This window comes from Lepisosteus oculatus, chromosome 13 (genome assembly GCF_040954835.1).
Source record: "Lepisosteus oculatus isolate fLepOcu1 chromosome 13, fLepOcu1.hap2, whole genome shotgun sequence".
NCBI lineage: Eukaryota > Metazoa > Chordata > Actinopteri > Semionotiformes > Lepisosteidae > Lepisosteus > Lepisosteus oculatus.
Genome location: NC_090708.1, coordinates 7,095,415 through 7,118,278, shown reverse-complemented (window position 1 = coordinate 7,118,278; position 22,864 = coordinate 7,095,415). Strand labels below are relative to the sequence as shown.

Genomic DNA, 22,864 nt, shown 5'->3' with positions numbered 1-22,864 from the left:
TGAAAAGAATTGCACCAGACAGTTATGGATCATCAAAGAGACATAGAAAATGATCAAACCTATATCAAACACTGGTTTGTACTACCGGTGGGAGTGCTTGCTTAAATAATTCATCGTGTGGGGAAGTTTGTGTCTCCAAAGTCTTCAACCAGTCACATTTCTGAGCAAATATTTACTTTAACAATGTTGTACTTCAGCATGATAATGAAAATATGTGTGATTCCATGTAAATGTGTTGAGGAAGGTCGGTGAACCACTTCATTGAACTGTGAAAAGCATGAAAGAGACAGATTAATGATGATTTTTTTTCTTCCTTGATATGTGAGGGTAAAGGTGACAAGTCAAGCATAAATTAGATTTCTCTTTCAGGAAAAAATGTAGACTATTCAGAACTTAAATACGATCTCTACACTGAAGGCTGAAACGTATATGTTCAGAACTATTTTGTTTGCTCTTTTGAACTGGACAGTAACAAGTGGTGAAAAGCTGTATCATCTCTAACAAACATGTTGGCACCTCTCAGAATTTTAGTATTTAGAAATATCAACATGTAAATGTATTAAGGGTACACAATTGCCTATAGTCAGATCAACCTCCCTTTTTCTTGTTGTTCAGTCTCATATTTTAGTTACTTTACCATACAAGCTGTGCAAAACTCCATAGAACCCAGCAATTAATGGATATAATGGAAAGTCAGATCCTTTCCAGAATATCACAATATTATTTCTTACTAATTCTGTTTTATACTTAAGCAATTAATGAACAATGTGTCTAGATCTATACAGGAGTTCAGGTTTGTTACACATTAGTGCTGGTGTTGTTAAGTATACTGTATTTCAAAGACTGTGCAGCCTAATACATAGTATGTGGGTTAAAAAAAATTAAGAATGCCCCATCGGACGACTTAGTAAGAGAATTTCAAAGTAGGCTCACTTTTTTAACTCTGCCTCCCAAAATACAATGAAAAAGGTTTCCCCAAATAATCTGGAAAAGTATAAATCATAATGTCCAACACTTATCGCAATTCCTATGGTGCTGCTGGGTAAGTAACATGTGGTACCATATGGGGTCTTTTTGAAGAGCTTCAGTGAAAAACCATATCCTTTTGTAATTACTTTCACACATATGGAGGTAGAAAATATGCACAGCAGCATTAGTACTTACTTAATCATTGATCCTCCTGACATTTCTTGAAATTGGAATTTCCTATAAACATTTTGAACGTCTGAGTATAAAAATGAACACCGAAGCTGCCGCAAATCGAAATATCGGCTTCGTTTTCAAAATGTTTGCTGGTCTGTAATGAGCTGAAGGTTTAGGTAAGAAAGAAAAGCAGAAAGCTAAAATTATCTACGAACAGCTAAAGAGATTTAAAAATTAGCTTCTGAAAAGCACACACATTTCTTCTCTTTATATCATACCACTAAGAATGAACTTCGCTTTTATCTACAAGAAAAAGATCTCAAAGAGTAGACAAACGAATGAGCTCCAAATAAAGTCAATATTATTTTTTTCCTGTTGGTTTCTGAAATGTGTATATTAATTTGTGAGTCCTACTGAATTGTTGTACAGTCTGAGAAAAAAAAGGCAGATACAACAAGTGTCCTGTAATTTATCTGTGTGTCCGGTGTGTCGGTGGTGCTTGCTTGTATGTTTTGGGGATGACGCTGGAAAGCTGAAAAGAACAGTAGGTATAGATGGAAAACGTAAAGGACTTTAAGTTAGGTGGAAATTGACACTAAACTGAAATCTAGCATGGATATATTGATGGGACAGATGAGTAAAATCAAATTAAATATTTTTATATGAGGAAAAGCCAAATGCTAAGAAAGCACCTTATCTCCATGGTTCTGCAGCCTTTTGACAGTAAACATAGTTTTATAAGACGTTTCAAGCCAAGAAAAGATTTCATCGTGAGTCCAAGAGACTGCTGCTCATATACTGACGTATTTTTGTGTCCAAATCGACAGGAGGGGAACGGCTTCGTAAGTCTAAGACTTGCAATGGGCACACTGTTGCAGGTAATTGGATGACTGAGTGTTGCACTGCCCTCTTGTGGTACAACACATTGCATCCATTTTTTTTTGTTCATGCAAACGTTTTTAAAATCTACCCAATTTGCTTTTGTGTTGGTTCTGATGTCTAACAGCTATATTACTGTTTCAGTCTTCATGAACCTGTCCGTAAAATAACAGTCAAAGAAATCTGCGCTTATGTGGTATGAATTCGATTTTTAGTTAATTTGGGTCTTTACTAATTGATAAAACAATAACAGTGACAAAAGATAATGCAGTAAATTTGCATTCGAATTTTCAAATTGTAGAGTTTATAATCTGTTATATAAAAATAATATGCTTTTACGAAGTTAATTTAAAAATAATCCACTCTTATCCATCATTTCTGAACTCTTAATGTCAGCCCTACAAGTCCAACAGAAAGATTTTCAAACGTAGCCTGACTAAAACAAAAACTGCAAAGCACTACTGCCCTCTACTGACGCACTTAAAATAAAACTTAAATAGCGCTCCTTACAAAATATATTACATTTCTGAAAATAAACGTAATTTGTGTGTATCAACTATCAGCAATGGAGGTCTGCAAGATAGATTTTGTCACAAAGCAAAACCCAAAGATTTTTAATACATGCAATCTGTCTTCTGGTGCTGGTTAAAAATACAAAAATACAACGAAAACTCAAAGACAGCAATACTATAAAATACTAACTTCAGCGTAAAATATAAACAATAAGGAACATTAAATAAAATAAAGAGAAAACATTTTCTTTTTGATTTGTCAAAGTGCAAAATACTATGGAAGCCCGTTTCCGCCAGGGAGTAAAAAAAAAACGCGCTATGGTATCTCAGAATTACGACTTAGTAAGTCAGAATTCCGACTTAGTATCTCAGAATTGCGACTTAGTAACTCAGAATTCCGACTTAGTAAGTCAGAATTCCGACTTAGTATCTCAGAATTGCGACTTAGCAACTCAGAATTCCGACTTAGCATCTCAGAATTGCGACTTAGTAAGTCAGAATTCTGACTTAGTATCTCAGAATTCCGACTTAGTAACTCAGAATTGCGACTTAGCATCTCAGAATTCCGACTTAGTAAGTCAGAATTCTGACTTAGTATCTCAGAATTGCGACTTAGTAAGTCAGAATTCCGACATAGTATCTCAGAATTGCGACTTAGCAACTCAGAATTCCGACTTAGTAACTCAGAATTGCGACTTAGCATCTCAGAATTCCGACTTAGTAAGTCAGAATTCTGACTTAGTATCTCAGAATTGCGACTTAGTAAGTCAGAATTCTGACTTAGTAACTCAGAATTGCGACTTAAAATCATTCATAAATCGTACAAGATCTAAAGGCATGGAGAGTTGTATTGTCAAGTGCCCTGATAAAAATCAAATTAATGCAGGTCTACAATAGTTTTGCTCGTTATAATCCCTACACGGTTTGCAAGATGGACACCATTATAGAGGACTTATTTTGTCGTGGTTACACAAACCATGAAATTTTGGTGTTATTGGAGGAATCACACAATGTAAAACTGAGTCTTCGGACCTTGGAAAGAATGCTGTGTAAGAATCAGCTCTGGCGAAGGCGAAACAAGACAGATGAAGCGGAGGTCGCCTCATTCATACACCAACAGCTACAGACTTCTGGCAGACATCATGGCTATCGGTGGATGCACCAAAAATGCTGGATGGCAGGGATAATAACGGATAGAGAGACTGTCCGTCAGTTACTGCGCCTTATGGACGGGCGAGGAGTAGATCTGCGTGCGCAAAATCGCCTGAGGCGCCGGCAGTATTACAGCCGCGGACCAAACTATGTGTGGCATATTGATGGGTATGACAAATTAAAACCTTACGGGATATGCATCAACGGGTGCATTGATGGCTTCTCGAGAAAAATGATCTGGTTAGAAGCATACAAAACCAATAATGACCCACGAATTATTGCTGGTTATTTTATAGACGCTGTCTATAAAAACAACGGTCTTCCACAAAGAGTACGACTTGATCATGGAACCGAAAACACCCACGTTGCTGTAATGCAAAGGTTTCTGCGCGAAATGAATGAGGATAGCACAGAATGTGTCACTCTTGGCCCAAGCACTGGGAATCAGAGAATTGAACGCTGGTGGGCTACACTAAGAGCACAGTGCAGTCAGTTTTGGATGGACCATTTTGAACAGCTGAGAGAAGATGGGCATTTTGTTGACACCTTCATCGACAAATCACTCATTCAGTTTTGTTTCCAAAACACCATACAGGTAAATGTAACATACCTGTCATTACAGATTTTGATATGAATAGTAAAACATAACATTCTACTATGTTTCATACTATTATACTTATTAAAGATCTCTTCTTTGAGTTCCATAAAGTGATTTAACAAACCTTATTTCAAAACAATTGATTTCTATTGTGTAGGAGGAGCTCAATGAAGTGCTGACTGCCTGGAATAATCACAGAATAAGGCCAACCCACAACCCTCGCGCTCCCAGTGGACGACCTTCAGTGATGTATGCTGCCCCAAGTTTATATGGCGCACAGAACTATTTGCAGGCAGTTGACCAAATCAAAGTCGATATCTGTCGAGAAGACTGTTGTGTAAAGGACTACCCCTGTGATGAGGATGTCTTCCATCTTTGTGTTGAACTGATGGCTGAACAGAACCTTGCAATGCCAGATGATGTGTTTGAAATCACTGACCTTTACTTAAGACTACGTGAAATGGTCCTCAATGGGCTGGACCTTGAGTAGGAATAGGAGAATAGGGGACTTTGCACTCTCTGGATAAGATAAACTGCTTACAAATGTGGGATCTAGGTATAAGGGTGTTTTGTTTTTCTCAAATGCCACAGCATTTGATGTTACACATTAAAAGTGGTAAAGATGTTACCACTTTTAATGTGTTGTCTTTAGATCTGATTTAACATTGAGTGTGAAATAGGATGAAACAAGGAACAAATGAAAGTAAATGTGCCAAAAGATGCAAACAGTGTAAACAATCTTTAATGGACTATAGATAATGTTCACACATAAAAGCAACCCAACTTTGATTTGACAATAACATTATCTAACATTATATGAAATGTTTGACAATAACATTACCTCACCTCTCTCATTTCCTTTCACCAAATGCAATGTAAATATAGTACAAATAATATTCACTAAACGCAAGGCATTTGAACTCATCTGCAATCTTGATGTTTCATAAAAATGTCAGACAAAATCCACAAATAGCCAAACTAGTCAAACACAAATAAAAAAATTCAGATTCTGCAAAGTTACCGCTACCCCAAGAAACATCTAACTGAAGAGTTAATGACAAAGATTCATTCTAAATCAAGTGTTGACCAAAGTGAGCACTTAGAATTCATCTTTGCCATGAACTGTCCAGTTATTGTGCAAATAAACTCTGCTGCCATATTGTGACTAAATTACATAAAACGCAAAAGTTGTAACATTATTAGACACTACATGGCACCAGAGTTTATTGGCACCAAAGTGTTTGGTAGCTTAGAGAATGCACATCACTCAAAAAAGAACTTTTATTAAACTGCATCACCATATTTTTTTAAGGTGAAAAAACATCCATTAGTTTCTCACTCAATATACTGTATGAACAATCAGTCTAAAAGAAATTCTTGTACCAAAATGACAAAAATAAAAGTGCAATTTAACCTGAGACTTTTTAATTTCTTCAGTGAAATTATGAACATTCTATCATAAGTACACTCAAAACTCAGTATATCTTATATGCTTATATGTGTAAAGGTACAGACTTGGTCAGATGGCCTTTAAATGTGAATAAGTATACTTTACCAAAAGTTTTGAATGGTGAAAGATGCACATATTTCTAATCTTTTTAGTCTGTAGGTCGACAGACTAAAATACTAAACTATGTCCATTACCCATATATTACTTTCCAAAATTTTGTTCATTTCACACCTGAAGTCAGGATAGCTATCATAATGAATAGACACTCTCAAATAACAGCCACATGTATGTGCCATAGGTCTTCTCTCAAATCCTTGCATGTGTGTGAAGTCAACAGTTACAGTCTTGCCGAGAAAAAGATCTGAGCCTGTGCAGAACCTCAGGAACAGAGACTGTTTCCTTCCATCACACTCTCGCAGGTATGTTGTAATATGCTTTGATATTTCCTTTTCCTGTGCATTCATTGTGCAGGGAAACTTCAGTGACCGTATGATTTTCCTTGCCGTTGGCTGCAAGTTTTCATACACAGTTTCAATTTCCTCAAGGGCTTTGCTGAGGGGAGCGAGTACACTTTCCCACTGTTCGATAACATAAGCAGGCTCTTGAATAAGGGTTTTGTGAGCCAGTTCTTGCAGAATTTGTTCAATGTTGTGTGCATTTGGCATTCTTCGGCAGCTGTAGTTGTCCAAGATTTCCAGTAATTCATCTTGGTCAGAACTGTTGAAGTCTCTGCGACAACATTCCAAGGTATAACGGTCAGATTCTGAGACATACTTTAGAAAATTGTCAACAAGATCACTCTTCACATATCCAAGAGCTGCCTGTTCCAAGATTACAGGAGCAAGCTTGATGGGCAAATACTTCTGTTTCTGCCAACCAAAAGAAATAATTTTACCTATACTCTGCCACTTTTTTTTGCCATAGTCATGTCGGAGAAATGGTATCTTGAAAGTGCTGCCTGTTGTACATTGTTCGTAGAATTCATGCCAGAATTCAGAGAGGCAATCTCTGAGAACACCTCCATCATCGTATCCATTCTCATACTGCCCATTTGGTAGTAGAAGCTTTACTTGAATTTCTGATTGAGTATATGAAAGGCGTTCATCAGTGAAATGTTCAATAAGCTCAGATAGTATCTGGCTGCGATGGACAACAAGGATTTTTTTGTCTGGTTCCCTGAGTTCTTGTGCCAGAGGCAAAGTGTCTTCTAGACTTTTTTCTCCCATCTCAGAGAGGTCTCCATTGAAAATTGTAATAATATTGCTATCCTCCACATTTTCCCCAGTAAATATGGTAGAACTTTGCTGAGCTAAACTGGAATCGTCTGTGACATCTGCAGGATAAAATTGTGCCACGTCATCACTGCCTAAGTTCAAATCATTTCCAGTATTTCCAACATAGATGACATCTAATGTTTCTAATTCCAATGGTGGATCAATTTGTGAGTCTGTAGAGGGAAAATCCTGTGTGTTTTCCTGTGAGTGATCTGCAGTGTTTGATTCTTGCTGTGTCTCCACACCACCACTGTCATGTTTCTTTTTGGTTGACAGATAGAACCTCATGATAGTTAACTTTGAGGCTTCATATAGAGCTCCCACTGTACTGTCCTCATCTAAGGAAACTTCTTGATAATTTGTCAGATCCACCTCAAACTCAGAAATATTTCCATGTGCATTCTTTCCATCTGGGAAAAACAAACGTATTGCCTCCGTTATGAGGTCTTTTTTTTTCCAGTCCTTTGAAACACTTAACTTTCGTGTTCCACCACCCTTTTTGGTTCTCACCTGGATAAAGCCTCCTTTTCCTTCATCATACAGCATCCAGCCCAACTCCACTTTCCTTACTTTCCTCTGTGTGTTCACCTCTTGATGATGAGTGATGTTTTCTGGATGCTTACACTTTTTTCTTTTATTCAGTTTTGACTTCAGTCTATCAAAAAGCTTTGATTTCCTACTGTTGGGCTCTTTTTCGTGTCTCCTACAATATCCCATCACTGCCAATCTGTCTCCATAAGATGGCAAATAATCCCTCATCTGTTCATCTGTCATTAACATCAGGACACTGGCATCAATCTAAAAATGAATAGTGAATTATCAATTTTCAGTTTCAAAATACCATACTTAAAGCATCATTTTATGTGGATCAATATGCTGATACTGGTTTAAGGAAATAGTCCATTCGGGATTGTGGAGGTACTGTATGCAGTGAAAAAATCTACTATACGTGAAAATATCAATATACTGTACAGTACTGTGCAGAAGTCAGAGACCACCCTTGCATTTATTTAATTTCCAGTTCAAACAGCCATTCAGTGCAAATTATTTAGTTTTTGGTGTCAGAAAATAATGCAAGAAACATATATTTGACAGAAGAGTACACTAAATATAATATCAAATCTATCAGTATTTAATTTGCCCACTCTTTACTTTTGTGCACCCTTCAGGCACTTTAAGTCTTCCATCCTTCCAATCAAACAAGTTACAACTGTGTCCTCCCAACACAAGTTGATCCCAAAACTGTCACTGACATTATATTAGAACACTTTCCATTAAAAGTGACACTAACATTCAAACAACTACCCAAACACACCGTAGCTGCCTTGCACATGTCTTTGTCATGTCCATCTGAAATGGCAAGAGGCGATATTTCTGATAAGATTAGCTATAAAGATAGTTCAGTTCAGTTGAGAACATCACCATCACATAGACAGAAGTTAACGTTTTGATCACTCTTGCATCAGATCTGAAAAAAATCCACAAGTGTTTCTGTCAATACTTCCATTGTAAGAAGACAACACAATGCTATGGGTCTGAAGGGATGCGTATCTGTCAAAAAGTCACTATTTGAAAAGGAAATAGACAAAAGAGAAGTAAATTTGCCCTAGAACACCAAAACTGGACACTTGAGATAAGTAAGGTTTTATAGATGATGAGTTACAGAGTGGATTTGGATTTGAACCAGCAGAAGCAGAAAATACAACCAACTTCTAAGACTGAAATTTGGGGGTGTTTACAAGAAGCATGAAAAAATATCCCAGTGGATTTATTTGAAAAACTCAAAGAAAGTCTCCTGTAAATAATGGAAGCTGTAATAAAGGCAAAGGGTGGACACGCTAAACAATGAAAGATCTGACATTATATTTAGTTGTGGATGCTTTTGTGTAATTTTGTGTTAAATATATGTTTCCTGGAATAATTCCTGACATTGAAAAATAAATTAATTGCACTTAATGACCGTTTTGACTGGAAATGAAATAAGTGAAAGGGTGGTCTCTGACTTTTCACAGTACTTAAAGTGCTGTTAATATCTACAGTAGGTCAGTGGGAGTTAGTTATAATAAACATGAACACATTCATTCTGTTAACTACCTTTTCTTCCTTCATTTTTTCGATAGTGGACTCTGGAATGTCCCTCTCCCTGAGGAAATCGATAAGATCTTCCATCCTGGAATTGTGGCCTAGGAAGCACACATGGGACAGTGGTGCAGCATTGATTAGTTAGCATAGTGTAATTACCTAGCCTCCTGTTTGCCCAGACTCCAACAGTATGCATTATAGTACATTTAGAAGTAGTCCAGGACAGGCAACGATGACCAACACTCGCCACACATTTGCATTCACAGGGTGCACATACAGTAGGTCACACCCCAAGGGTATGTGAATGACAAATGTAGAGTAGGCTTTTCAATTTAATCTGACTTGTCACACACAGTATGCATTCACAGGCAGCACCTCACTCAACTAATCACTGTCTATAGAACACCCGGTTAGCTTGAGCTCAAAGATACAGATTTGATACAGTCTAAACTCTGCAGAAAGTTATATCTCTTGAAAGAGGGTTGGTCAATACTAACCTAGTGACTAGTTTTAACCTACTGTACTTTACCTTGTAATCATCTTAAGAGCAGCTAACTTATCAAAAAGTTACAGAAAGCTGAATTAAACCACAGCTGTAAAAACATGTTCTGTAAACCAAAAATTGATATAACTAAGTTTTGGAATTGTTACTAAACACACACGAATGTCTTCATTATGATAACGGTTGTTTTGTGCGTGTCACTTGGTAATTTACAGCCTTAGGAAGCCGAAAAGACCGGATGGAGGGTTTGTAAAAATTAGACCGTTGTGCCTATCAAAGTCCGGCTCGGGAGACACACGGGCCGCTCCCATGGCAAGACGTTTGCGACAGTTTAATGTAGCCTGATCATGTTTAGTAAACATAAACATGCTTGTGATCCTGGTATGTTTCTGAGAGATACGCAATCACAGAATTGTATCTGAGCAATTAGACGGAGAGATACTGGGGTTTGTCCAAGTACATTATTGGAAGGATATTGAAAATAAATAAGCATATCAAATCTCTTAACGTACATAGGGGGAGAGTAAACAAAAATAATAAAAGACGTTCCCTTTAATGTATGTCTGTATTGTTACGGGTTTCATTAATTGTATCGAAGCAAATTTATGTTTTGATCGTGAATAGGCGACCCCAGATTGACTCGCGTAGAAGCTCATAGCACCATCCTCGCTCATATGGGTCCAAAGCTAGCTATGTTACTGTGCTGAAATAGCTGCTGGTAAAGTGTTTGCAGGAGCTGCCTTGTACTAACGGACGAAACCCCCACAAGTGTATAGGCCTACTGTTAGTTTTGCCTCATTAATTAGGTCGCACTTGAAAAGGTTAAATCGATCAACCAAAACCATCCAAGTAGCTCTTGCATATGATTTTTTTTTTACTTAGCTACGTTAGTCTATGTACAATTTACGCAGACGTTATTTAAGTCTGTGAATTGTATGAAGATATCAGTAGAATGTGGCACTGTACCTGGATTCAATTGTGAACAGTAGATTTCCTATGCCAGATGAGCAACCTACTGTACTTTCATTGCTGGCGCCAGAAGTGACGTCAAAACTGTGAGACTTGAAGTCGGAATTCTGAGTTGCTAAATCGCAATTCTGAGATACTAAGTCGGAATTCCGAGTTGCTAAGTCGCAATTCTGAGATACTAAGTCGGAATTCTGAGTTACTAAGTCGGAATTCTGAGATGCTAAGTCGCAATTCTGAGTTGCTAAGTCGGAATTCTGAGTTGCTAAGTCGCAATTCTGAGATACTAAGTCGGAATTCTGACTTACTAAGTCGCAATTCTGAGATATTAAGTCGGAATTCTGACTTACTAAGTCGCAATTCTGAGATACTAAGTCGGAATTCTGAGTTGCTAAGTCGCAATTCTGAGATACTAAGTCGGAATTCTGACTTACTAAGTCGCAATTCTGACTTACTAAGTCGGAATTCTGAGATACTAAGTCGGAATTCTGACTTACTAAGTCGGAATTCTGACTTACTAAGTCGGAATTCTGACTTACTAAGTCGCAATTCTGAGATACTAAGTCGTAATTCTGAGATACCATAGCGCGTTTTTTTTTTACTCCCTGGCGGAAACGGGCTTCCATAAAATACAACACTAAAACAGTATAATGTATATATAATGTATACATTCTGAAACGGTTATTTGGATTTCCACCACAAGGGGGCGAAATTTATTTATAATATGAATAGGCATGACGTGAGTGTTCATTACTGTCAAGACTGGAAAAATAAAAAAATATTTAAAACAGATATTCTTTCCTTTTCGTTCTGTAGTCTGTTATTTTTTTAATTTAAAAATAATGTTACGTTTGGTAATGTAACGCATTTTTTCCTTCACCAGAAATAGGGTCCTTTTAGAGTTTTTATGTGAACAAATTTCGATAATATTCAATATCACATATTTAGTCATATGTCGTAAAGAACGCTTTTCAACTTGTAAAGTGTTGTTTTTTTCCCCGTGGAAATCTAGAATAAAAAGGTAGGATTTAGTTACTACAAAGACAATAAATGTAATTGTTCTAGTAACAGTAACAGCAGCAAATGCTATCTGCTAAACTAAATAAAATTATTCGCTTGTGTCTGATGAAAGCCTGAGTCAGTAAATACATTTTAAAACTCTACAATACTTTTATGCACAATCGTTTATGTAGATTTTAGAGTTTTTTTTATTTTATCTTTCATTTGTGAGTTATTGTGCAAGTCTTTAAGATCTAAGGTATAAAATGGTTCTTCACACATAATATTTGAAGAAAACGCATCATCCAGGTGGGGGCTGCACATCGGTAGTGGTGGAGAGATGGCCCCTTTATCTGAGTGTAAAGCACTTTGAGGGGAGAGTCCAGAATAACGCGATATAAGTGTAAGGAATTATTATTATTATTATTATTATTATTATTATTATTATTATTATTATTATTATTATTATTATTATTATTATTATTAAAACGCCAGTTAGCGACACAATGCAAGCTGCAAAAAACAATGACAATAGAGGGCGCTGTTTAAACAAATATTTCTATAAGGACATCAGGTTTTCATAGACGTTTCGCGTTTTTTTTGTGAAATGTAAATTCATGCGTTGATTTAGTGTAATTGCGATATAATGCATTTAAAATTGTCAAAGGTTTTCCAGACAATCTTAATGTACTTCTCCCTAACCTAGAGAGAGATTTACGGCATAAACATTTAGATTAGATTTAAGATTTGATGTGTTTTTTTAACGCTTGTTAGAAAAAAAGGCCACAATGGTACATTTTCACCAGGACAAAACGAGCAAACAAATAATAATTAATTAATACTTACGTGGTTAAGTTATAAGATTTATTGATATAGGAAAGTGTGATCTGAGGCCTCACATTGTGAAAATTATGGCAAATGAAAGCTGGGTAGTATGTTTACTACTCATTTCTCACTGACTCAATTGTAGAAATATATATTCCTGAAAATAGCTTTAACTGGAATTGCTCACTAGCATACAAAATAATCATTAAATAGGACACAACACAATAATAAAAATAATAATCAGAAATGCCTATTGGGTAGGGTGAACCAAGTAAGATATAAAGCAAGAAGAAAATGCAGAGAGTTTTACTCATTTGAAGGAAATCTTGAACATCAGAGGTCTGTGAATGAAGGAATGGAGCATGTTGAAAACTCCACATCTGAACACATAGCGGAACACCTCAGTCGTGAAACCAGGGGCATTTGAAAGTAAAGAAAAAATGTAAAAAGTTCAGCTTTTGATAAGTAAAGTAGTATGAGTGGCACTAAATCTGATTAAGGAAAAGCAAAGCAAGATTCTATGGCCTTAGGGAGTGCTCGTTTAAGATCCACATGGATATATAAATCGAATTAGCGTGCCAAGGAGAATGAACATGGACTCCAGGACTGACCTAGGGAATTTTTTTCTCCTTCCCGAAAAACGTAGTTTGGGAAAGATCAGGAACTTGTTATGGTTCATTAAAAATAAAAAAAAGAAGATCTATTCAGAAGATTTTTATCTCAGTGATTAGTTTCTAATAATGTTTAGAAGGGACCAAACAAATTGCTAATTTTAGAAAATAAGTAAAAAGCACATAAAAGTAAGATCTCTTGAATCCGTCTCACAAAATATCTTACAATATATTGCATTAAATGTTTTTTGTGCCCTCTGGTATGAATGTCTACAAAGTACAATATTTGCTTAGCATATGCTTGAAGAAGATATGATTTTTTGCTAAATGTGTGCCTTACAGTTACATAAATGGTGACATTAACACGGCATATTGGTGATTAAGCAACAGTTTTTCTTTTTAATTCTTTTTTTGTTTTGATTTTTTATGATATTCTATGCTGATTTTGAAAAAAAACCTTAAGAATTTAAACAATTGTTTTGCCTACATTTGAAGTTTTCGTACGAGATAGAGTTCTTCTTTGAGTAAATCTGATTTTTGTGTTACGTGAGTCATCCAGTGTGTTTAAATTGCCCCTTTTTACTATAAGGCTGAATTAAGTCTGGTTCACACAGAGTAAATTAGCAAGTTCCCTTCTGACTGTACGTCTTATGTGTAATAATCGTAACAATTGAAAATATTTTCATTTAGTACAGAAAGCATAAAAGATTAATACAAAGGCATGACTTCATATTAAGTCAATGCGTTGCAGTGTACATTAGCTTTTCTTAGACCAAAGTTAATATTCTGAGGGGAATATAATCACTGAGCAAAATGACACATTCTGATTTCTGAATGTGACACATAAATGTGTTTTTGTAATATAAATTGTGTTATCTATTAAAATGTATAAATCTATTAAATATATCCAAACTGTAGATATTGCTCATATATCATTCGCTTTGTTGATAGATTAACTATCTTTAAAAAATAGATTAACAAGCTATTTAAAGATATATAAGTAATATCTAAAATACCCCAAAAATACAAAGGCTTGTGAGAATAAGATGAAGTTATGCTCACTAAAAGGGTCATAAATATTTTCAAGTTCTCCACAGGGGTTTCTGTACAATATTTTGAGGTTTGGTGTTTATTTATAAAACACTGTATGTTGGTTAAAAAAGTTAATATTTTTAAATAAATCCCTTTAATGTATATATAGGCATGTCACATGTTTTTAATTTATCCTTGTTCATTGCTCTGTTATTTCAATTTCAGATACATGCTGTTATTTAAAGTGAAAATTGAAATTGAATTTGAAATCAAATCAATATGATATATTTGTTTATTAAAGTTGTGTTTGCTGAACAAATGTGTTCTTCTAACAACTTTAAGATAGTGCTGCTCTCTGAATGGATTTTGATTTCAAATTAAGGTAACTTTGTCGTCAGACAAAGTGACTTCGTAAAGTCCCTAGAAAAAATGGTGAACTCTAGTCTTCAATATTGCATTGAAGATCTGTTCCTTGGTATTCGCAATCCGAAGCTGACCTAGTCAATTGGGCAGCACTTTCAGACGATTTCTGACATTCCAAAGACTGCGGACAACAGCGAAGAGATTGTCAGTATAAATTTGACTGAACTTCAATGGGGCCAAAGATACCCCTTTTAATGGTGACCTTTAATGACTACTATCAAAGGCTGGAGATGGAAACAAAGACCGAAACACTTGAAAAAAAATGAAAATAATGACATAAATAAGTCCTCCAATACTTTAGAAAATTAAGAAAAAAAAAGGTTTTTGAAAGAAGACCACTGTGGTAGACTCTCACCAGTTCTACTTCCCTACAGGCTATCTCATGAGCACATGTTTGGATGGGCTCCAGTTTTTATTAAGAGAACTGGCTTGGGGTGGACTCCAAACAAGAGAAAAGTGCTCCAACGCTGGCCTCACTGACGTCTTAAATGACTGCACTGACTTGATTTTTTTTAAAGCCCCATGAAATAAGATATATACCCACTATAAACTTTAGAGAAGGCGTTAAAGGTAGAACTGGAAAACATAGATCTTTGCCCGTTACCTCAAATTACAGAGTTTGCCAGCAGTACAGTCAGAAAATCAAAAACTCGTGTTTTCTTAGGGAGCCCCCAGTCACTGGCCACCATTGATATGAATTCCCCATTTCTTGAGTTGATTTTACATTTGGGGGGATGGGGTAACGTAGATTGTAGGGGCGCACCCTGATAGTCACCATCAAGAATATGGTGAAGCTGGAGATGTATTAGTCAAAAGGTAATAAGCTTTTGTCCTTTTAACCATTAAGTCATTTTAAGGTAATATTGCACACGCTTTTGATAAATGATGATATAGTAAAGGCTAAAGGAGAAACAACAGAGCTCCTTCTTCATCTTCACTAATCTCACTCATGAGGTATGATATAGTTTGAAGTGGTTTTATTGGTAAAGTAACACTAGTGCATTGTGATGTATATAGCAATATTCAGGCATTTCTCACACATTAATAGCACAACACATCACTATATTGATACTGTATGTAAGAGATGTTTAAAATAATAATTGGCAACACTATTTTTTAAAAAGTATGGATACTGTGAAATTTTTAAAAGGGAGAGCTATCAGAGTATTTATAGGACAGAAGGGGTGATGCATATTGTAATTATGTTCTATATTTACAGACGTTGTATAATTCAATGATAAAATATGTTAAAACGCAGAGCAAAGAGCTGTCCATTTCAGATTATAAATCAATATTCCCCATACTAAGCACAGTTCATAATCTGTCATTTTGTTTAAATTATAAATTAAAATAGAAGACTGAATATCCTAAATTGGAATCTAAGAAAGTAAGTCTCCCTGGTAATATTTTGTTTAATTTTATCGTTTGATTTGACATTTTAGATGTCATCATATACAGTATCTCTGACAACACCAAGCAATTAAGCCATTCCTGTTCCATCTTTTTCATTTTTTTATTTAAAAGGTCTATTAATATATAGCTAAATCCGCCAACTTTAATTTATATATATATTTTAAATGAACGTTTTTTTGTAAAGATTGACATTTAATCAAGTAGGGTAAACAGAAGAAAAACCACATGCATTGTGTAGTTTTAATATTTCTAAATCAAGTTTTCAGACTGTAATTAAATGTTCCATACTTATTGGGGGAGATAAAGTCTTTCCAATAAAGGTACAGTAAACTGTGAAATGTGAACCAAATTAATCAGAACTTTACCCATATGTTTCTAATTATATATTAAGAATTTGTTTATGAAAGCAACACAGGTGTGTAAATTTAATATCTAGATTTTGTTGTTGCTGTTATGAATGACAGCATTAATATGATCATAACCTGAATTGATCTGAATATCCTTAGTAAAACAGTTGAATGAGTAGTATTCAGGGATTAGTAATCTATCATTAATCATTATGCTGTATTATTTTGTGTTTTTGTTGTATTTAGAAAGTCTAGTAATATATTAAATGATTATTAAATAGTATACACTTAATTATAGGAGATAACATTTCTTGACACTTTTTATCCAATTGAAACCAGGGCTTTCATAGAAGCACCAGAACTGTAAGTCATTGTCAGTTAGCAGACAGGATCAATACAAAATACCAAACTTATGTATTAAATGATAGCCTTTTTACAAAGAACCTGGTGTTTGTATTATAATTGGATGTATATTCTTATCTTTCTGAAACTAAAGCTAAAATTATTCTCCTAAATTGTTATACTTTTTAATAGCAAGTTGTTAAGGTTTAAGCAATGGTATTATAAGTATTAGAGTTTAAGAAAGTAAAATCATCAAAAAGTATTTAACATTCAGACTGTGAAAAGTTCATGCAATATTTTTAATGTAGCACTAAAACATATTACTTTCAAGTCTTAAAATGGTATTACATTAAAATAGCTTTCTATGCTCATCCTCAATTCATGCTGTTTATTCTTGCCTGTGCCCCTCACACAAACAATAAAAGTGCTTCCAGTCTGCACTGATAACATCTGTCCTGTAGATATCCAGATCATGCCAGTCCTCAGTGATTCATCAGGCTCTTCAGCTGTTATTCCAGTCACATTTTTCAAAATCACATGCCTGCACCGTGCACAAACACATTGAGACCATGCAGAACTGGCCAGTTCACACGATCAGAGCTTTATGCCTGCTTCTCAGCTTAACACATTCAGAGTTGAAAAAACTGTTCCTATTGAGCCTCACAATGCTTGGATAAATTCTATGTATTTATATTTGCCATCACTGTTATTGTCTTTGAATCTTTGGAGGAGGCAATCATACAACACCAATACTTCTTATTATCTTAAAAGTGATCTTTTCTAGCTTGCATTTGTAAAGTTGTAATAAACATTAAAATATATGTGTCACTTTACTCACAAGGAATTACTTGTTTGTGTATCTACACAACTATTTTTAATCCTGATAATCTTTCTGATGACTATCCTGGGGTAATACATTAACATACATGGTCACCTGTGACTTTAAGTTAAACTACAGTCTCACAAGGTAAATGGTTAGAAAATCTTTTGAATAAACCTGTCATTCAAAGAGCTCCCCTCAAAACTAATTACAAACACCACTGCAAACGTTTCCTGACAAAATACAGTATAAGGCATGCAATAGAGTTCTTAAGAATAAAATACAGCATTCAAAATCAGCTGAAAATAATGCTGCAGTATATATATACACAAATATACAAAGTAAGCTTCCTTTAATAAAGAATATGCCTAAACACAGCTTTTACAATGGTAAATACGTACTGTGACATTTGTTATTTGGATTTTTCATTCCTTCAGCCTGGTTTCACGTGAGAAAAAAGTAAAGACTGTTTGTTTCCCAGTACAAAAAAAGCTGTCGAATCTTTATATCGTAATGAGAATTAAAATGTGTTTCTCTGTATTGTGTTCTTGATTTTATAACTTGATTTTATAGTAGTATCTTATAACTACTAAAAGCAGATGTTGAAGATCCATGAACATATGTGACTTTTTAGGCAAGTCAGAACTTATCTTTTGAAAGAGAAAACTTAAAATAAGTCTTCAGATTTTGTTTGTTTTGTGAGATCATATGGCAAACTGAAGCATATTGAAAATTTCCATTTTTAAACTACAGTCTCAGAAAACCTTGTAGAGAGGCAGCTATTTATAAAAAGGTATATATATTCATAGATGCCTGCCTTGTAGCATATATATCTATCACATATAAAACAAATCGCTGCGATATTGGTATAAAAATGTCCATGGGCTTCCCAGAGTTTGCTGGTGAGGCATGTTCTGATTCAGAAAAAGAATCTTCCAAAAAGAGACAAGCTGTCAAGCTGAATGAAAGCAGATGAAGCATGTTCTTCTTCCTCAGTTCTTTAGAAATTCCATGATAGAGGAGTTTTACGGTTAAATTTCATAAAGTAGTAATGCGGAATATTAAATTACCCATGTATGTTTCGCAGTTATTTTTTTTAAAACTGGGCAGTCCATGCTGTTTCTTGTAATACACCAACATCATCTGAAATACTTTCCTTTTGTTAGAATTCCCTTTAGGTTAGAATCTTTGGGTATGGAAAATAACTACCAGGACCTCCACTCAAATATTGATATTTTCTTGGCTCCATGACTGTCAAAACATTTTGAGAGTTCAGGCAATGCTCTCCTCTTCAAAGTCAAACTTTTCAGCCGAGGAGGCTGGATTAAATTTCTTGGTTGATGATTCTGTGTCCATAAATTCCTCATAAGGATCTTTTTTGGATTTTTCACTCTTAGAGCGCACATACCCATAAAACACTGCCAAGGCCAAGAAAGAGTAAAAGAACATAACAAACAGAACGTAGAAGTAAGCATTGTCATACGGTTTGTGGACTGACTTCATTGATGAAGTACTGTCATTCTGTCCGCCTGCATTGTCAAACTTAATTTTCGACTCAAGTTCTTCTGAAATTGCCTTTCTGCATATTAGAGAAAGTAGTACAGTGTTATTCATCTTGACAGTGCTGGTGTTCTTTTTTGTGGTAGGAATGAATGTGGTGAGAGCAATTAGCTTCAATCTACATTTGGTAAGGAATGCACATCACTGACGTTTGGTACTGCAAGTCTACTGATAATAGAGCATAGTTCACATACACTGGCACAGTAAACACTCCATCTTCTGAGCTCTCCTGGGCTCCACAGTCCCAGAAAGGAAATTAACACTCAACACCTTTGAAAGTTTGTCAGCTTAGAACAGTGCGCAGTTTTCGAAAATGCCACTGTAAAATAATACTATAGATTTTACTACTTGGAATAATTTATCTTTTAAGGTAATTTACACCTCTCAAATATTCTTCTAAAGGAGTCGACAAGGATTTAAAAAAGTATGTTTTAGTTTTAATAAGTATTTTTAAAGAAATTATTATTCACATGATGGTGTGATTACTGTAATAGTCGTTTCTGCGTGTGGGTTAGATTCTTTAAAATAAGAGCAACAATAAACTTTTTGTTTTCTTTTCTACATGAGGGTTTTGAGTTTGGTTTTGCAAGTGAAGTAGTACTAGTAATTCCTGGATTGTCAACTAAGTCAAGTGGCTGATTCTTTCAAAGAGAGGGGCCAAAGGTTAAGTTGTCTCCAATGTGTGTGGACATAGGTCATGCCCAGTGGCATGCCAAAGGCAAAGTATTTCCCAGTACACTGCTATTGTGTTTTACAGGTTAAGTACTTGTAAAGTGAGTTGTTGGTACTGAAAAGTGAAATCTTATCTTGCTTGGACAAAACCTGCGCTTAGAATGACAGAAGCAGCTGTTTCTGTGATCTTGAGTACAAGAGACTCCAAAAAAATATTGTATCTTTGATGTAGCATGATTTTAAAGTGCTGATATCTTTCCAGTTCAATGCTGTGTTTTAAACATGACCCTTGAACTGATTTTGTGATGACTAATGCTGGTGTATTTATTGTGGTAAATTTATATCACTTAAACCTGCCTGTTTTTGTCATTAGGGACTGGCAAAAAGATGAAAGATTAGTCTATGTGTGTTTTCGTGAAATGTAGAAGCCAGTGTTAATTAGATCAAATACATATACATGTAGATGCATTTTTTATGTTCAGTGATTGTGTAAGTTACAGTAATATAAAGTGTCTTTGGATTTTATGTGCCCATTATTTCCCTGCTTAATCTCATTCTCACAGTGAAGTCACAGATCTCCATTTGATAAAATCTAACTGGGATCTTGGCTAGTACTGTATATTAATCCTAGTGGAGTCCTGATGACTAAGAAATACACTTTCAAAGATGTACCTATTTCTCAGGTTGGTTGTAAGGTTATAAAGAAGATTTGATCGATAAAATACAATTATTAAATGCCTTACAATAAATATGATCTTTTTGAAACATTGAAAGGCAGAGGCTATCCAAGTGTTTTGTAGCAGACTATCTAAATTCAGACATTTGCCTTTGGAGTGATTTTTAATCAGGGTTAATGTCCTCTGGGAAATGTTAAAATCATACAGTAGAGCCTTCTGTTTTTTTTAATGTTGTGCATGTTTTTAAAAATGCTCTTGGTTATTTTTTTTTTGCAATGCTGTGTTTGTAACAAAAGTGAATTTGTTATCCGTTGTGCATAGTTGGTATTAATAGTCACAGCAGATGTCGAGCTCTGCTCTGCCCTTATCAGATACTTTATTGTTTCTTGAAGAGACTGGTTAATGGAGACTGCTTCACTTTAAACCAGCACTAATTTATCTTACACAAAACAAAATATAACACATCACTTTTTCAGTTACATTCTTCTGTTCTGTATTAGTACAGAAAGCCTGTCGAATTAAACACACTAATGATCAGCATTTTGCACTCACTTGAACATAAATGCATGAAAACTAACATTTAGATATAAGTATATTAAACTTTTATGTAAAAATCCATATTAAACTGAAATAAAACGTGTAAGTGTTTGATTCACAAAATATGCTTTTCCATGTTTTAAAAGGATGAGAATAGAAAGAAAGGATTCAGACATTAGGGCCTTTACGACTGGTTCTGTAGATCTTTGTCTACTACTAATTGATTCAAGGATCCTGTAGCCATGTTTTGAAAAAAGCCAGGATATTTACTTTACCAGCCTTGTCGGATAACTTATTGCCAACTTCCACAACCTAGTTTTCAGTTTTAAAAACACTTCCCTGGAGTTTCCACTGATGTCCTCTAGATTGTGTTTTCCTCTTGAATCTGTCAGAGTAGGACGCTTCTCTAAGCCTGGAGATTGTGTCACTCTTTTCTGGATGGACTCCAGAGAAGCAAGCTATTTTTTGTAACATGTTGACCAAACTCTGACATAATATCCAAAATGAGATCTCCGTAGTACATTGAACAATTATAACATTGTATCTCTTGATTCCAAATCTACTCTTTCAACTAAATATCCTAATATTCTGTTTGCCTTTTTCTGTTTCTTCCCCACATTGTCCAGAACATGTAAATAATTTCAAAAGTAACTTGTTCAGGTTTTTTTATATTGAAAGCTCTTGTTTCTGCTACCTGCATGTAACACTCTGCCCTTGCTCTTGAATTTTGTTTGCCTTTCCTACTGAGTTTGCTAATCCTTCTGTTTCTATAGACCATCAGATCTACAAACTGTAACTGATCGAGATCTTTGATATAAACGAGGAATTGTGGTACTAAAACAGATCCTATGGTACACCACTAACTCAACTGGAAGGCATTAAAAATCAACAGATGTGCATTAGAACCGGTAGCAAATACTACGCTTTTAAAGCCTCCCTGTATACATGGCCCCAATCTGAGCACTGCATTGTGTCTTATATTAACCATTAACCAGTAATCAATCCAAATACATCAAATATGGTACATGCATTACCCTGAATGCATGCTCCCTGCAATTTGGGAATTAATATTTTATGAAGAACTTTATTAATAGCCTTCTAAAAATTATATCATATGCTCTTTGAACTCCTGGTTCAAAGCACACTTACAGGTAAGGTAATGGAGATCTACCTTACTTACATTACTATCCTGTTGCCATACAGATTATTCTATATTTTAGCTGTAATTATTGTTTCTAGACACGTAACATCTTACACGTAGTAGAAGTAAGGCCTTTTTATGGATGGCATTTACATTAGCAATTTCCCCAGCAATGGGTATTAGTTTTGTTAATGTCTTTTGAACAACATCTCTTGTTTCTTTAAGTAAAATCTGAAAAATATCACAGGGCCCTAGCAATTTGTTTTAATCTTAAGTGCTTCTATCACTATGTCTGTAATAATTCTGCCTCTTATACACCGATATGATACAATATAGAACTTGGTCTTTTTTCTGAGGCTTGATGTCTTCCTTGATAAAAAATCGGAGTGAATTAATCAGCTAATACATAAGACATATTTCTCTCATCATCTGAAAGTTTCCCATTATTGCCTCTGAGTCGCTTTCACCCTTCTTTGTCATTTGCTGTTAGGCTTCTAGAATTTATTGTAGCTTCCATTGTAATATTCTCTTCTCTCTCTCTTTCAGTCTCCAGTCCCTTTTCCCTATGCTTGCAATTCATTTTATTATTTTTCCTGAACTGGAAATTTAACTCAATTCTTTTTTTTTCCCCATTCTATAAATCGGTTTCTCTCTCCCTGATTTTCTTTAATTCGTTTATTAAAACAGTCTCCTCTCAGTATGAAGCTGTTCTGATCTTGTTATACTGCATTCAGCTTAAGATCTGTCTTATTCTTTTGTAGTTGTTCACTTCTGTTTTCCTTGGGAAAAGTGGAACAGTTACACCTATGTCCTCTAGTAGGTGCTCTGTCCAAATATTTGTCCAGGACATACCTGTCATGCCAGTATTGAATTTGATATATTTTAAATACTTTTTAAAAAGTGAACT

The 22,864-nt window shown here is 35.1% G+C and overlaps 2 protein-coding genes across 3 annotated transcripts; one reads left to right on the top strand and one right to left on the bottom strand.

Moving 5' to 3' along the window:
• Nucleotides 1–3,352: 3,352 nt before the first annotated feature.
• On the top strand, nt 3,353–4,850 carry LOC138242186 (uncharacterized). Its single transcript, XM_069197538.1, has 2 exons — nt 3,353–4,281; nt 4,442–4,850. The coding sequence occupies exons 1-2, from the start codon at nt 3,415–3,417 to the stop codon at nt 4,772–4,774; spliced, it is 1,200 nt and encodes a 399-aa protein (XP_069053639.1). The 5' UTR covers nt 3,353–3,414; the 3' UTR covers nt 4,775–4,850.
• A 121-nt stretch (nt 4,851–4,971) lies between these two features.
• On the bottom strand, nt 4,972–19,047 carry LOC138242185 (uncharacterized). Of its 2 annotated transcripts, none has more exons than XM_069197537.1 (3): nt 10,559–10,595; nt 9,103–9,191; nt 4,972–7,806 (listed from the first exon to the last, which is right to left on the bottom strand). In XM_069197537.1, the coding sequence occupies exons 2-3, from the start codon at nt 9,175–9,177 to the stop codon at nt 5,911–5,913; spliced, it is 1,971 nt and encodes a 656-aa protein (XP_069053638.1). In that variant the 5' UTR covers nt 9,178–9,191; nt 10,559–10,595; the 3' UTR covers nt 4,972–5,910. The 2 variants fall into 2 exon arrangements, with proteins under 2 accessions (XP_069053638.1, XP_069053637.1); XM_069197536.1 differs by lacking the exon at nt 10,559–10,595 and adding an exon at nt 17,772–19,047 and having other exon boundaries at nt 4,976–7,806.
• Nucleotides 19,048–22,864: the final 3,817 nt, after the last annotated feature.